The sequence below is a fragment of the Grammomys surdaster genome, unplaced genomic scaffold (genome assembly GCF_004785775.1).
Source record: "Grammomys surdaster isolate TR1022 unplaced genomic scaffold, NIH_TR_1.0 125833, whole genome shotgun sequence".
NCBI classification, from domain to species: domain Eukaryota; kingdom Metazoa; phylum Chordata; class Mammalia; order Rodentia; family Muridae; genus Grammomys; species Grammomys surdaster.
The window spans coordinates 334,945-351,015 of record NW_021620661.1 but is presented as its reverse complement, the minus strand read 5'-3'; the positions used below and the strand labels follow the sequence as shown (position 1 = coordinate 351,015).

General features: G+C 37.8%; 1 protein-coding gene across 10 annotated transcripts in view; it reads left to right on the top strand.

The window, feature by feature from the left end:
• The window catches only part of Mff (mitochondrial fission factor), a 28,115-nt gene that overhangs the window by 5,562 nt on the left and 6,482 nt on the right, over positions 1-16,071 (top strand). For 4 of the 10 annotated variants that reach the window (XM_028789438.1, XM_028789436.1, XM_028789437.1 and 1 more), the window contains 2 exons: positions 991-1,160; positions 5,173-5,261. In XM_028789438.1, the coding sequence (XP_028645271.1) occupies positions 991-1,160; positions 5,173-5,261 (259 nt within the window). Of the gene's footprint in view, positions 1-990; positions 1,161-5,172; positions 5,262-6,925; positions 7,001-11,483; positions 11,643-16,071 lie in introns of all 10 variants that reach the window. The other 6 variants (XM_028789431.1, XM_028789429.1, XM_028789432.1 and 3 more) reach the window with 3 other exon arrangements.

Genomic DNA, 16,071 nt, shown 5'->3' with positions numbered 1-16,071 from the left:
CAGCTATGTTGTTTACTTTCTGAGATTCATAGGATGGAGTGCATTTGACTGTTCATGTACAGACTTTCAGAAGGACATACACCGTCATGTCTCTAGATGTGAAGTGGTTATATGATAAATTACATTTAACTTTTTCAGATGTTGACAGACTATAAATGGTGTGCCATGTTTCTTTTCTCTGACATTCAAGAGTCTTAGTTGCTTTATATCCACTTCCCTAGTAATTGATAATTTTGAACATGTGTGCATATGTTTTTCTGTTTAGTTATTTTTCTGTTATTATGATAAAATACCATGACCAGGCAACTTACAAAAGGAATGTTTTTTTTTTAGACTTATAGTTCCAGAGGGGTAAGAAGCCCATCACTGTCATTGTGGGCAGGCATGGTAGCTGAAGCAGCAAACTGAGAGCGCATGTCTTGAACTACAAGCCCAGACAGAGAGACAGATAGAGAGACCGGGGGGGGGGGGGGGGGGGAGAGAGAGAGAGAGAGAGAGAGAGAGAGAGAGAGAGAGAGAGAACGAGAACACACACATGTGAACACTGGGAATAGATTAAGGCTTTTTATCTCAATGCCCTCCCCACCCTGTACTTCCATCTCCAACACCCCTGCATCCAGAGTTTCCCAAATAGTGTCATAACTGGGGAACAAGTATTCAAGTGACCAAGACTACAGAAGACACTTGTCATTCAAACCATCACATTTTGAAGCATCTATTCAAATGTTTTGCCAATTTGAAATGTTCAGTGTTGTAAGAATTTTGTATAGACTTGGAGACAGGTTCCTTGAGTTGCTTGTTTTGGACAGACATACATGAAAATTTCTCTACCATGGTATTAAATATTTGTGAAATATCAAATGTCAAAAAGAAACTATTGCTGTCAGTAGGCTGTAATACAAATCTGACAGGATTAAAAAACACCATTATGAAATCCTACCCCCCCACACACACACACACACACACTCATTTTTTCTTTTCTTTTCCTAGGAAATAATGAAGACATTTCATTTTCAAGACCAGCAGATCTTGACCTTATCCAGTCTACTCCCTTTAAACCTCTGGCACTGAAAACACCACCACGTGTGCTCACACTGAGTGAGAGACCACTAGATTTCCTGGATTTAGAAAGACCACCTCCAACTCCTCAAAGTGAAGAGGTAAGTAGAGTCAGCACTGCTTACGTTTGAAAGAGTATAGGATAAAGTTAGAGTTCAGCATTAAGCATACATTAACCTTTGATGAGGGATGCTCTCCACCTGGCAATATTGGTTTAGTGGATTTCTCACTTCCCTAAATAAGGTCTTATGGGTTTGTTTGTTTGTTTGTTTGTTTGTATGTTTTTCTAATTTAACAGTTATGTGGTGGGAAAGTGAAAATCTTGGAGCAAGTATTGCTACCATTCATGTAGACTTAAAAGGAGAACAGCTGTCACTGTCACACCTGCAGTGATGCAGACAGAGCCTCAAAGTTTTTGTTGTGTTTTTGTTCTCTGTAGTACTGAAGGTTGAACCAGCACTTGAACATGCTGGGCAAATGCTTTACCACTATGTTCCTGGGAAAGGAAATTTTGTACTAGGAGATAATGAATGTGTCTTTCTATCTAAACAAATCTAAAAAAATCCTGTTTTCTCTTGACACTACCCATTCCTGCTGCTTGATGACAGGTTTCCACTAAATTGGTAACATTGTTGTCCTTATTGATGTAAATTGGGTGGTAAAATGGATGTAAAAGATACCAACAGTGGAATTAAAGTCTTGCCAGTGCCATTGATTTGAGACCAGTGTTGAAGTTTGTGTTCTTGAAGATAATATGCAGACATACATCAAACCTGTCACTCCTGTCTGCCTTGGTTTTTCCATGTAGTCCTTTCCAAAGAGTGGGCATATAAACAAGGTTGGTGTGATTCCTAGTACTGGGTCGTGCTGGGTTTTTTTTTTTTTAAGTTTAGTTTCTGCTTAGGTAATTGATGTGATATATTCATAGGTGCCAATACCAAAATCCTGAATATTTGCTTATAGAAAAGCACTACATTTGAGTGTTAATTTTGGTCAAAAATTGTCAAGTAACTTGTACATTTTTTTTACTTGCAACCATTTTTTGAGATTCTATATGAGAAACACTGCAAGAAAAAATAAATAATAACACTCTGCCCTCTGGAAGTTTTCCATCTGCATAGACTCAGAAGGACAGTGGGATGAAGTGACAAAAAGACATTGTTAAACACAGGAATAAATCAGTGGACTCTTTCGATGTGTGTGCTTGCTAATTTTATATTTACTAGACACAGGTTAGTGTCTTCTGAGAAGAGGGAACTCCAATTGAGAAAATGCCTTCATAACCTTTTTAAGATTGAGCCACAGGCAAGCCTGTAGGGCATTCTCTTGATTAATGATTGATGGGGAGGGCCCAGACCCTTATGGGTGGGACCACCCCTGGACTGGTGGTCCTCTTTTCTATAAAAAGCAGGCTGAGAAAGCCATGAGGTGCACCCCAGTAAGCAGCATTCCTCCATGGCCTCTGCATCAGCTCCTGCTTCCAGGTTCCTGGTCTGCTTGAGCTCCTGTCCTGACTTCCTTTAGTGATGAACTGTGATGTGGAAGCATGAGCTGAACGCTCTTTTCCTCCAGCTTGCTTTTGCTCATGGTGTTTCATTACAGCAATAGTAGCCCTAACCAAGACATTATGTCTAATGTTTACCAATATTTGAAAAGCACCACTAGACAAAAACATTGCTCGGTAATTCTCTGTACTAGGATTAATAAAGAGCTGTGCAGTAAGCCATGTGAACAGGGCCTGAAACTTCATGCCTGAGCCGTGGCCATTCTCGGAGTTCTTAGAGTAGATCTGGCTGTGTGGCTACAGAGGCAAAGGCTTTAACATGGATGCTACATCTGAAAAGGAACTTCCCTAGGCAGCTCAGGCCAATGTTAGCTCTTCAGAGGTATGAAAAGAAGGCTACAAAGAGGAGTTAAAGATTATGTCTGTATAATTTTATAACTCAGAAACTACGGTCAAGCTAAAGATTTGGAACCCATCATATCCTATCTGTCAAGCAGCAGTATGCTTTGAAAAGATTAGCTATAACTGCCAAAAGCTTTTTGAAAACTTCACTGAAGTACAAAGAGAGACCAGACCCTATTGGACAGGTTGCAATAGCTTTTGCCCAAATTAGCTATTCTTGCCTCAGAGAAGAGTACTATAATGTCAACCATTTGTAAAATAAACCAGAAGAGCACTGAACCCCAAATATAGCCAGAAGTGCCAGGTAATGTAGAAGGAGCAATGTCAGTTGGTCTGTGTAAGCCATGTCCCAATTTTGGAAGGCAAGAAAAGAATTAATGTTTTCAGAAAGGGAACTTTTGTTCAACCAGCTTAAACCTAAGCTGTCAAGTGGCATTCACAGGTGACAAGTCCTACATCAGTCTTGTTCAGATGTACCAGAGAGATCAAGGATTAGAAGAAACTGAATCCAGCTAAAGCAGACATAGATTACACATAGAAAGTAGTGGCCCTGAAGGCTGAAGATAGCACAGAAAGCTATGGATGTCTGTCAGAAAGGTAACCTAGCAAGCAGACTTCAAAGCAGCAGGTGGTTATCAGTATCCTGTGGTGTCCCCATATAATTGATAAAATCATTTTGAGGATGAAAAGCAGAAGACCATAGCTGACCTGAAATATAATAAGCCACTCTAGTATATCCCTGAACTCACTGATGATGAAAACTCCAAGTACTTGGTAAATGCTCCAGTATGTCCTGCAGTGGCTTAAATAAAAATCAGAAAACTCATGGATATGAGTTTCTCTCTATAGAAAGAGGAGCTGGAAGTACAGAAGCAGAAAAGAATATATTTTAAAAAGAACAGTCTTTGGGGTTTTATACTGTACACATATAAACATGGATGACACACTGGTGTACACTCACATTAATTGTTTAGTTACCATATCATGCCCTGGTCCAAGAATTTCTCTTGCCATAATAAAACACCATGACCAAAACCAACTTAGGGAGTAAAAGGCTTTTTCATTCACAATTCCGTAGACCAGTCCATCATCGAAGAGATCAGATCAGGCCTTGATAGGAACTAATACAACGGCCATGGAGGTGTGCTGTTGCTGTCTTGCTGTCCAAGGCTCACTTAACCTGCTTTCCTGTAGTATCCAGGCCAGGAGTCACCGCTCACAGTGACCATCAGTCAAGAAAATGCACCATAGGGCAGCCTGGTGGGGGATTGAAGTTTCCTCTTCCTAAAAAGCTCTAGCTTGTGTCAAGTTGGCATTAAGACTAGGCAGCATATCCTTCTTGTCGTAGGCAACAGTGACACATTGTTCATGTTTGTATCCCGTAAACACATTGTTCATGTTTGTATCCCGTAACCTTAATCATTGTCATGACTGTTCTATTCTGTTAGTTACTCTAAGTTTTGGAAATTGATAGTGTTTGGAACGGGGAGGATGTCTAGTCCAATTTTTCTTTTATACACACACACACACAAGAGAGAGAGAATTTTGGTTTTTGATCTTTTGTCATTACTGTTAACTGTATTGTCTGTTTTTCTAAATGTATGACTGCTACATCACTTGTACAAACTGTTGCTCTTTTAAAATAGTAAACTACTGTTTTAAAAAAAATTGGATATTTTAAAGTAGTGATTTAGTACAAGTCTACAGAACAGCAAACAAGGTATAAAGGAACTTCTTGTTGTTTGTGAATAATCACGTATAACTTTGAGTTTAAATGCACTAAGGGAACTATTAATGCATGTGTGCGTCTTCTGTCTAATGTTGTGTGCTGTATAACTAGACACAAAATAACTTGTGGCCCAGCTTCCTGGAAGTAGCCTGGAGCTAAGGAACTTTTTCTTTCCATGCTGCCATGTGGAAAAGCTATTCTACTTTAAAGAAAGCAGCCATGGCTGCTACAGCAGGCAGACAGGCAGGTACCAGTCAGACCCTTATCCACCAGCACTATAGTACTCACTATATATAAAGAAAATTGACTTGATCAAGTCTTACCTGTCCATAATGAACAGGCTTTGCTTCTGGGTTTGCTTTTCTTAGCTCTTTATAGGTTTATGAGTAGCCTTGGACTGGGTCTTTTGTGGGTTTTATGCAAAATAGCTTCTAAGCTATTTAATCTCGTTCCTTTCCCTTTGTTTATACCTTAACAGATCCGAGCAGTTGGCAGGCTAAAAAGAGAGCGTTCTATGAGTGAAAATGCTGTTCGCCAGAATGGACAGTTGGTCAGAAACGATTCCATGTGAGTAGAACCTGCCATTGTATCATTACAGATTTTCTTCTGTATCTTGTCTGTACATATCTTTTCTAAATAATTCTCATAGTTTTAAAAATCCATTTATAGTGATGGAAATCACTTTGTACTTGTACTTTCTATAGTCATAAAATCTGGCAATTTTGTTCATTGTTTGTTTTTCAGTCCTGTGTTTCTCTTTTGTGTGTCTGCCACTTTTATGTAAAGTGAATATTCCTTCTCATTCCCTTTTGGTCAGTTTTCATGAATTCATTGGAAACTCTTGTCAAACTATGGTGTTAGCTTCTCTGGGATTTAAAAAACATCAGGAGGTGACAATCTCCTTTGAGAGTTTACAAAGTAACAAGGGCACAGGACAACTACCATTCTTGCAGGTACCATATTAAGTTGTAGTTTAGACCTGGCTGTAGGGTACAGTGGTGCAGAATGGGGTTCTTATGGCAGCAGGGTGTGAGTATTCAGAGTTGAAAGAAGGCTATTTTTTTCTTTGCTTTGAAAGAAGCCTGATGAGCACATTCACTGGCATGGTAACTAGTCCGTGAGGTTGTCTCTCACTAATGGGCACATTCACTGACATGGTAACCAGTCAGTGAGGTTGAATCTCACTAATGGGCACATTCACTAGCATGGTAACCAGTCAGGGTGAGGTTGTATCTCAGATGTTCATTTTTGCTCGCTTTGTTGAAACTCTATTCTCTTATGTTGGGTGCAAGGAAAAGCTGTTAGGACTTTATCTGGAGTCTCTCACGGTAGTGGCAGTTATTCTGAACAATCACATAGGAAGAAACCGGGTTAAAATAAATATATGTCTCCTACATGAAAGACTGTCGGAAAGGCTCAACCATTATTAACCTGATTTTTTTTAAATGATTGAATATATGTTTTCCTAAGGTTTCTAGATGCCAGATGTCAACATAAAATTCAATTTTTCTAAAACTGTTTCCAGACATACAAACAGTCAAAAGACTCCACAGTGTAGTCTTATGGCTAATGTGGGTAAAAAAACAGCTCTAATTCAATATTTTCTACTTGTAATGTATAGTTTGTAAGGCAGCAGAATCTTCTAGGAGGCTTTCCTGCTGTTTGTTGTGACTTGCTGTTTAGGCCCATAATTGACCTTTTATATCATTAAAATGAAAGCATGGTTACTTCAGTATTGTTATCACCTCTTCACAAAGTACATAGTATTGATGGTGGAGTCTGGATGGAGTAATGGAAAAGGCTGTGTAAGTTCTTAACACCAGAGGTTGATGAACACACGATTTTCTTTTTTTCTTTAAATTGCGTTCATGGTATTTTCTAGATGTCTAATAAGAAAGATCTTGAGATTAATAAAGGTTTGCCCATTCTTCTCCTACCATTGATAAATTTATAATTTATAATTGAATTTTTATTTAAAGCTTCCTGATTTTTAGATTGATTATGGACCATTATGCATGACCTGTTGTCTGCCTCCACTCTAGCTTATTCCACAGCTCAAGAAGAGAAGTGCAAAGGAGCAGGGACTTGGGCCTTTGTTTTCTTAATTTTATTAAAGACGGAATGAGGTTGATTGTTGGCACAAAAATGGATTGTGACAGTAGAATCGTGTAGCATTTTATTTGTTATTTTAAAAAGCTGAATATGTAAAAGAAGCATAATTATTATTTAAGGTGGCACAGATCAGATTCTGCCCCAAGAAATAAAATTTCAAGGTTCCAGTCATCGATTTCTGCACCGGAGTACACGTAAGATTTTATCTGCTCTACTTTCCCAAGTAGAGTTGCTTTAATTCTGCAGGCTTATGTTAATACTAACCCATGTTACCGTGTAACTGACATATAATTCCCTAACCATCTGTTCTAGTACTTCTTCAGGATTTCTCAAACTGTCAGTATATACTTTAATAAATGGGGCTGGTGGAGCAACTAAGGAAGTTTTATATGGTTTGTGATATAGATGAAAGGAAAACGAAATAATTTCTGCACACAAAGACCAAATCCTTTTTCCTTTTCTGTATTTTGCTTTGGTTGGCCTCTGAGTTTTCTGCAGATTACACTTAGCAAGGGTCAGCAATCCAGATCTTGTTTTTACAGTCAGCATTTTTTCTTGTTTAATTTTAATCCAGAGAAAACTGGAGTCTTAAGTGTTGTTTGTCATTGGAGTTGGTTTTGTTTTGTTTTGTTTTGTTTCCCTGTAGAAAATTATGTTTGAAGCCATCTTCTGAGATCACTAAACCCTTGTTTCCTTTAAATATGACAAACAGGGTGTGAAAATGAGTGCCCACTTCTGACAGTGGAACGTTTTGGTATGAAGTGTAAAACTTGAAGCAGCATATGTAAGCCTCTAGGTTCAGCACTCAGCCTGCACAGCACATGCATGCTCGGGAACAGTGAGTGTTATTCCTAAACAGCACACAACCATACTGGCCAGTGACTCCTGTCGTGTGTGGTCCGTTACTGTGCTACTAGGACTCACTAAATTGCGTCAGTTGTAGGACAGCAAGTTACAGTTCTCTCTAATATTTACAATCCCAGAGAGGTCAGGTGTGGTGGACACACATTTAATCCAGCAGAGGAAAGTATATCTCTTGAAGGCCAACCCTGATATACATAACTAGTTTCAGGTTAGCCAGGATTGTATACTGAGACATTGCCCCAGGGGAAAATATACATAAATACATAGATGTTCCAGAGAAATGAAGAGTTTGTTTTTCAACAAAAATGATTTTGGTGTTTTGTTAACGGCTTGTGCCAGTCACTGATTGTCACTGAGTTCTGACTTTGACTAGCCATTGTCTACTTAACCCTTATGTGGAGGAGTCTGTGAGCATGCGGCAGAAGTGTTACTAATGAAATGCCGTGGTAAGCATGAGTGCTTCTGCAGAAGTTGTTCCATTTTATTTAAAAACTAAACCTGACATTTTACTGTCTTATAACAGTTTTTATCAATGCCTTTTTATTAAGTTATGTATAAGACCACCTCTAATTAAACACCTGCTCTGGGTGCCTTGCATTATGTTTTTATATTTTACAGTAGTTGACTTGTCCAAGTTAAACAATAGAAACAAGTAAGTAACTAAGCCTTGGTTTGGCAGTGAGTAGACAGAGGTGAAAACCCAGACTCTCTCTCCTTCCACTGTTGACTCCAACAGAGGACTTAACTTCTGTTAGAGTGCTTACATTGTTTTTCTTTGTTGTTTTTTCAATAAAATGTATTGGTTAAAATATATACAGGAGTATAAAAGTTGCTAAATTATTTTCCTAATTTAGATAGAAATCACTAAGTTATTCTCTCTGAGATAATTTTGTCACCTTACAATATAAAATAAGGTTACCTTACAGGTAACCCTGTTTTCTTTTTGCTTGTCTAGAGGACTGCTTTGTAGATGAAAGAAAAAAGTTAAACTTCTTACCAATCTTTGAAACTTAATTTTTTTTGATTAAATATCTTTAATAGTATTGATACTGATGATGACTTGATATCATGATCTGGGTCCTGTATCTCAGTAGAACATGCTCATTGCTTCCCATGTTTAGTCCCCTGAATTTTACCCCTGACGCTGGGGGAAATTTTTTAAAGGTGTTTTATTTTGTAGCACTTAATGTCATTCTTTAGTTTTAATATTTATTGATTTTCCTGATAAGCATTAAAATTCATCATTAGGAATATAATGAGTACCTATAGATTATTTTAGAATTCAACCTACTGTTCATTCTATCTTGAGCATTCTTTGCCATTTATCTGTAGCTAGTTTATGTTTGTTTTTTTTTAATAAGGTAACCATTTCATTTCCTGTGTGTGCTTTGAGATTCTTTCTCCTTTCATCTCTTACTTTTTCTTTCCCTCCCTCCTTCCATTCCTTCCACCTGCTCTTCCCAGGTATGCTGAGTAAGTACTCTACCAGTATCCTCAGCCTACTTTTTGAATTTAACTAGTAAATAACTTTTTTTCTATTTTAACGGACAAAAATTCATTAAACGTTAGTATAAATTCAGAATCTATCCATTGATGCTGTTGCTTTAAGATTCAAAATATTAAAAATGAGTAATTTGCTCATTCTACAACTAGGTTACTTATTAATATAATACACAGAAATGCTCGTTGTGAACCCTAGAATCAAAAAACAGTACTAATGTAAAGCTTGCTTAATGAAATTTAGCCAGTTTTGCTGATAGCTTTAATAAAAATTGTATTTGTCCCAAACCTATAACCCAGTGGAGGTGGTGTGCATTGGAATTTTCTTCTTCCTTTATTGCAGTTTTGATCTGTCTTTCCATCTTTGTCAGCCTATCTGTCCCTTTGCTTCAGCTCCAAAGGGGAAGGGTGACTTGACTAGGGGTTTCTCCTCTGTAAGCCTCACCTCACCACCTCATCTCACTACCCTGTATCTCCAGGATGCTAGTGAGTAGTGACCCGAAACTTAAGTGTACAGTCCTGTCCCTGGTGACATGTCACAAGCATGAGTTCAGCCTGGTGTCTTGTACACAGATGCTTCAGATCTTTGTTGTTCTGTCTAACGGATATGTAAGTGCAAGCCCCACTCGTGCACTGCACTCCAGACACTCCAGTTTTCACTATTTGCTGCTCTTGGTCCCCTGCCCCCAGCTGTTTTATTTAGAGTGTTTATTACGGAATTTGGATTCTGTAATATGGATTATACACTAACTTTTTTTTATATATGTATGTACATATGTATGTATGTATGTATGTATTTTTGTATGTATGTATGATTATACATTGATGTGTATGCATGTGTGTATGGAAGAAATATATATATTCCAGAAGATTGCCAGCCTCTAAAATATCAAAAACTTTAGTTTGTCTTGACATCATTAGGCTTTGTTTTAGAATTTCTGCATGTGCCAAGATTTGGCTTAGATTTTTCTCTTCTATGTAGTCTTTGGAAAGCAGTTTTCATATTAATTGTACCTTTCTCTTTAGATCATGAAGACACTAAAAGTTACTCATAAAGTTAGACATTTTGTTTCATTTTTGAAACTGAAGCTATTAGGTGACAGTAACTATCCTTTCAAAAAAAATTCCTACTTTTTAAAATTTTAGTTCCCAGACTAGTGTGTGTTAGGAGGAAATAGTACGTAGAAGATTTTTCATATATACAGCTGTTCATCAAGGTTCTGCTTTTTTCTTTTGAATATTTTACCCAGAAAGTAAGATTAGTCTAGCTATGGTGGTCCATGCTTTTAATTCCTGCTGAAGCACAGGCAGGTAGATCTCTGTAAGTTTAAGGCCAGCCAGGGTTACATAATGAGACCCTGTCTCAAAAGCAAAAGCAAAAATTAAAAGCTATTAGCCTCATGCTTTGCTCCTTGGAACTATTGAACCATCGTCTCAGAGTCATGGTCTTCTTTCTGTAATGAGGACACGTCTCATGTCCATGTGCCAGTTAATGTCTCAGGCTTCAATACTGAACAGCTCTCTAAAGATACCAACACAGATGCCAAGAATTTAGGCCAGAACTGTACAGATAGCTTTATCTACATGTGGTCAGTGCACCAAAAGAACTTGTGAATCTCAGCTCTTACCTAAAAGAATAATTTGATTATTATCACTCAGAAGCCAAGAAATAGATGCTCTCTGCCATCATGATAACTTAAGTGCCCTTGTCTTTCTTCACTGTATTCTCAAACCTGGGAAGTACCATGTTTCAGAAATTAAGCTAATTAAGTTAAATGGTCAAAATGTAACTACAGTTTTCTTAGGTTTTAGTTTATCATTTAATTCATTTCTCATAAACTCAGCTTGCTTCGTTGTCTTTGTGAAGTATTTGAAATGGTGTCTTTATGGAATCACGCTGGGTTCATATGTCTAGATGTTGATATTTACATAACAATTCAGTATCTCACTGTGTCATCCGTAAGTCATGTGATTCGTAGGTGCTTGCTTTACTGAATTGCCATGTATGTATAACTCTGACTAAACAATGCCTCCTCTCTCCATACCAAGCCCTGAGCACACTCATTGCTGGATTCTTTCCCTCCAAGTTGTTCCTTTTACTCAGATTGATAATTAGAATTTCATACCTACAAGTGTTACATCATAGCTGCTTTTTAAAAACAGAATTTTTTAATGTCTCCTGTTTGTTCTCTTGGGATAGATTTAAGGATGGGAAATGTGGGCAAGGAAAGAGATGACAAACTGTTCTGCTGAAGTTTCATGAAAATCTGACTTGAGTGTTTTTCTCTTCATTTGCTGTGCTTATGTGAACAGTGTGACACCATCACCACCACAGGCTCGGGTCTGTACTCCCCATATGCTACCTGAAGATGGAGCTAACCTTTCCTCTGCCCGTGGCATTTTGTCGCTTATCCAGTCTTCTACTCGTAGGGCTTACCAGCAGATCTTGGATGTGCTGGATGAAAACCGCAGGTGATTGGTCAGCAGTGGCTGGGCCACTTTGTCACATATGTTTTGGCTCCTTATTTAGTGGACTGTGGTGTTGTCTGTTTTCTTTGCTCATTTTAGTCTTTCTAAGATGCAATGGTTTGAAATGGCTTGCTTGCTTTCTTTTAATTTTAAATTATTGTCCAAAATTCACATTTCACTAGATTATAGCTTTCCTTCAGTTGTGGAAGATTCTTAGTCTGTATATAGGAAATGTAACAACTTTTTTCAAAGGCTTTGCTAACCTATTCTAAGTGCTTGGTTCCAGTGATGTTAAGGGACTGCTGGACTGAATGTGGCATCTGGAACTAAAGCAAAATGCTTGTCTTCAATCTTAATGTACCTATACTAGTGATAGGAGTGAACTAATAAAGCAGGTAGATCCCTGTCCACTGGTGGATTCTAGGCCCATGTGAGAAATTCTGTGTTCTATTAGCATTTTTGGATAATGCTGGTGTTTTTCAGTATAGTCATAGATAATACCTCACTTTTAAACATCTTCTAGTAGTTTCATTAGAATTACACTTCAACTTGTTTAAACAAGTAATTTTTTTTTCCAATTACTTAAAATACTTTTGTTCTTTTTGCTCCATTACCTTACAATGTTTTAAAAAGACAGAATCCCAGAGCTCTGTTGAAATCATGTGGGAAAGTCAGGGTTCACTCTAACTCTGCATATTGGTCTAGTGGTGTGAAAGTCCGGGCTTCAAGTTTTGTTTCCTTCTTACTAGACTGTTAAGTGTTTGCATTTTTCAAGAAATCCCAATGATTCTTAACTTGATGTGTCTCTGGCTCACTTGGAACAAATTTGTTCTTGTGCCTTTAGTCCTGGCAGACCCAGCTCTTCACCCGTACCACGAGTGTCAGACTACTCATGTTGTTGAATCCAGGGCTTTCTCTGTCTCCGTAGGTGAACATAATGGTGTATATTTGGGCCAGTGAACATCTCACTAGAGTGAAAAAGGCTTTGAGGCCTGTGGATCAAAGGGGAATATTAAATACTGGACATGTTTGTGTATGTATGTATGTATGCATACATAGATATACTTTTATAGTTGTGGTTTGTTCTTTTCCTCCAAGGGTTTAGACTCCCATTCTCGCTCTCTGAAGTTTCATGAACTCTGGCTGTTGGAAAAGGATAAGCAGGAACAGAGTTCAGCAGAAACAGTGCAGATATAGGGAATCTCTCAGATTCATTCTTACTCCTCCACTGAACAGCTAACTGCATGTGGGCCGTAAGCATATAGACTGTGGCTATTCTCTGGGCCTCCTTTTCCTCATCTGTTAAGAAGATGAGAAGGGCCAGGCAGTGGTGGCGCACACCTTTAATCCGAGCACTTGGGAGGCAGAGGCAGGCAGATTTCTGAGTTCGAGGCCAGCCTGGTCTACAGAGTGAGTTCCAGGACAGCCAGACTTACACAGAGAAACCCTGTCTAGAAGAAAAAAAAAGAAAAAAAGAAAAGAAAAGAAGATGAGAAGGAGATTATACTTGGCTGATTAGATTTGTGGGACAAGTCTTATGACCCTCACTATTATCTCAGACGTGGGCTGATGTTTCAGGTTGTTTTCTTGGTGTAGCAGGAACTCCTTGGAGGTAATGAGCAGAAAGCACCTGGCCCTAGGAGTGAAAATTGGTAAAGACTGTTTCTCTTTCAAACAGTTTTTTTTGGTGTTTTGGTTTTTTTTGTTTTTTGGGGTTTTTTTTACCAGATATCTTCTTTTTTTGTTATGGTCACTTTAGGAGAGATCATTCCAATGCTATTGTAGGGAAAACATCTGAAGGGAAAAACAATTTCCACATGCATCGTAGGTGAAGTCATGGGTAGATGACAGCTACAGTCCACTGTTCCTGTTCTACCTCCTGCCAGCACATCTGCAGCTCAGATGCAGTGATATGGAACTTGTAGAAATGTAGTGGTTTTTGTTTGTGCTTTTTTCTATATGGTGGGAAAAAGGTTGTCTGAAGTTCAAGCATTCAAATTCTGAACTCTTACCAATATAAAATTTGTATGCTTTTACTATGAAAAACTTTTGGAATTCTAAGTAGATTTTTTTTGTTTTGTTTTTTAATTTTTACAATATAGTATCTTAATGACTTTGAATTTATCATATTAACCCAAATAAACTTCTGAAATCCAAGAAAGAGCTGAGTATGGTAGTTCACACCTTACGTCCAACACTTGGGAATCTGAGACCGGAGACTTGCATTGAGTTCAAGGCCAACCTGGAATATAAAGTAAACTTTGAATCAAAAAAGCAAAGAAGAGCTGGGCGTGATAGCACATGCCTTTAATCCCAGCAGCACTGAGGAGACAGAGTCACATGTGTGAGTCCCAGGCCACCCAGTGCTATCTAGTTCCTAGATACAATCCATGATCTTGGATTCCAAGAGTGAGATTCTCCTTGGCCTGGCTAGTGCTTTCATTACTGAAAGAGTTTGGGTTTTGTTTTAATTGTTTAATTGTTAAAATTTTAATCAGAATTTTAAAATCCAAATCAGTTTTTGTTCTTACTGTGGAAAAGTTTGGCCTGATTTTTCAAAGAAATTGGAATGTGAAATTTGGATAATGTTCTTGCATGATTATAAAATACTACTGCTTATACAGTGTTCAGCGCTTTTATGTTCCTTGCTGTTCATCTTTTTTTCTTTCCTGTTTTACTGCTCTTGGCTATCATGTTAATACAATCTCTTTGCACTTGGGGACTACACATTAAATACAGCGAGCTTAAACCAAAACTATTTGTCAGAAAAAGCAAAAGTTTTCTGTTTCGTTTTTTTATTGTAAAATGATGCAGATTCCTAGTTTCTCAGCATAAGAACCACTTTTAATCTGTAGGTCAAGGAGCACTGTACACTTCACTGGATTTCCTGTTTCTCTGTGAACTTGGTGTGGGTAATCTAAACATTGTTAGCCATAAAAACCAAGTGACTTCCGAGTGTTGTTACGAAGCCGATTCTACAAGCTAGTGCTGTACGTGAAGAAAACTGACCAAAATACCACCAGGAAGGAGGGAGTACCAGGTGTTCTTTGCCCAGGTGGCAGCAGTGAAGCACTGCTAAGATTTGTCCTTTGCTGGGCAGAAATTGCCGGTCTCTTCTATAGTTGTTAGAGCTGCACATCTCGTGCCCAATGTAAAATACTAACGTCTTCTAAAGATGCTTAGTCTGTTACTTAATAATGTAAAACATTATTAAGCATTAATATATGGGTTGTGCAGAAGCTTTATTTGGAGTCAGGATGGCTTGATTGTTTTTAGTTTTCATTAGCAAGTTATACTAGTTTTTGAATGAGTGGCATAAGAAACTAGTGTGTGAATGGTATATATTTTTGGCAGGTATCTATAAAATTTGTAACATGGAAGACTACAGTTCATACAGTATCTGTTACAACTTCTTAGAAATGTTTAATTCTTGATCCTCCAATCAACCTGTTTAATTACTGTAATAGTTGATAATTTTGTAGAAAAGAAATGCATTCTATTAATTTAGACCGTTTACTTACTCAAAAATGTCAGTTTACATATTAATACAAAACTTGGGTAGCCTTAGATTTTCTTCCCTTTTGTGATTCTAATTACAAAATACACTATTGAACGATTTCTTTTAACATTAAATCACTCTTATGGTAGAAACTGGTGCTTGAATGAAGTTTCTAATTTTTCCAAATTCCTGTCTAATTTACTTTTATATTATATGTATCAATTGCCAGTGTGAGAAGACAAAATGAGATACGTTATGAAAGGTAACTGTATTGTTTTCTCGCTCTGCATTTGTAAAGGAAATCTCTGTGGTGGAGTACAGTCAATATGGCAGATCATTTTGGCCCTATTAACACACACTTTAAAAAAAAAAAAACCTTGAAGAAGCACACAGGAATGGCTTCATTTCATTGGCCATTCTCATATTTTTTATAACTTAAGTAACTACAGTGTATAGTTTTCCTTATTTCACAAACCAGACATTAGTAAGACTTAAAAATATGCAATTCATCTGTGTTCTGTAGCAAGCAGAATGAGCCAAACCTTTCTTTCCCTTGGGTCTCTTAATCCCTTATATTCTGGGATCCAAAAATATTCTGAAGTACTGGTAGTCACTCTAGAGCATGTAGAAACTCAATGTTAAATTTTTCCTCTATTAACTGAGCTTGAGTGTTTGTTTTAAAGTCATTTTTAGGGCTAGAATTGTAGATCAGTTGAAGTGCTTGGTTAGTGTTGAAGAGGCCCCAGCTTTGATCCCCAGCACCACGGGAATAGGGAATAGAGGCAGGAGGGTCATAAGTGCCAGAGTCTTCCTCAGTTCCACAGAACCTGGGATCAAACTGGGCTAAATTTGACCTTGTGTCAAAAAAAGAAAGGAAGGAAGGAAGGAAGGAAGGAAGGAAGGAAGGAAGGAAGGAAGGAAGGAAGGAAGGAA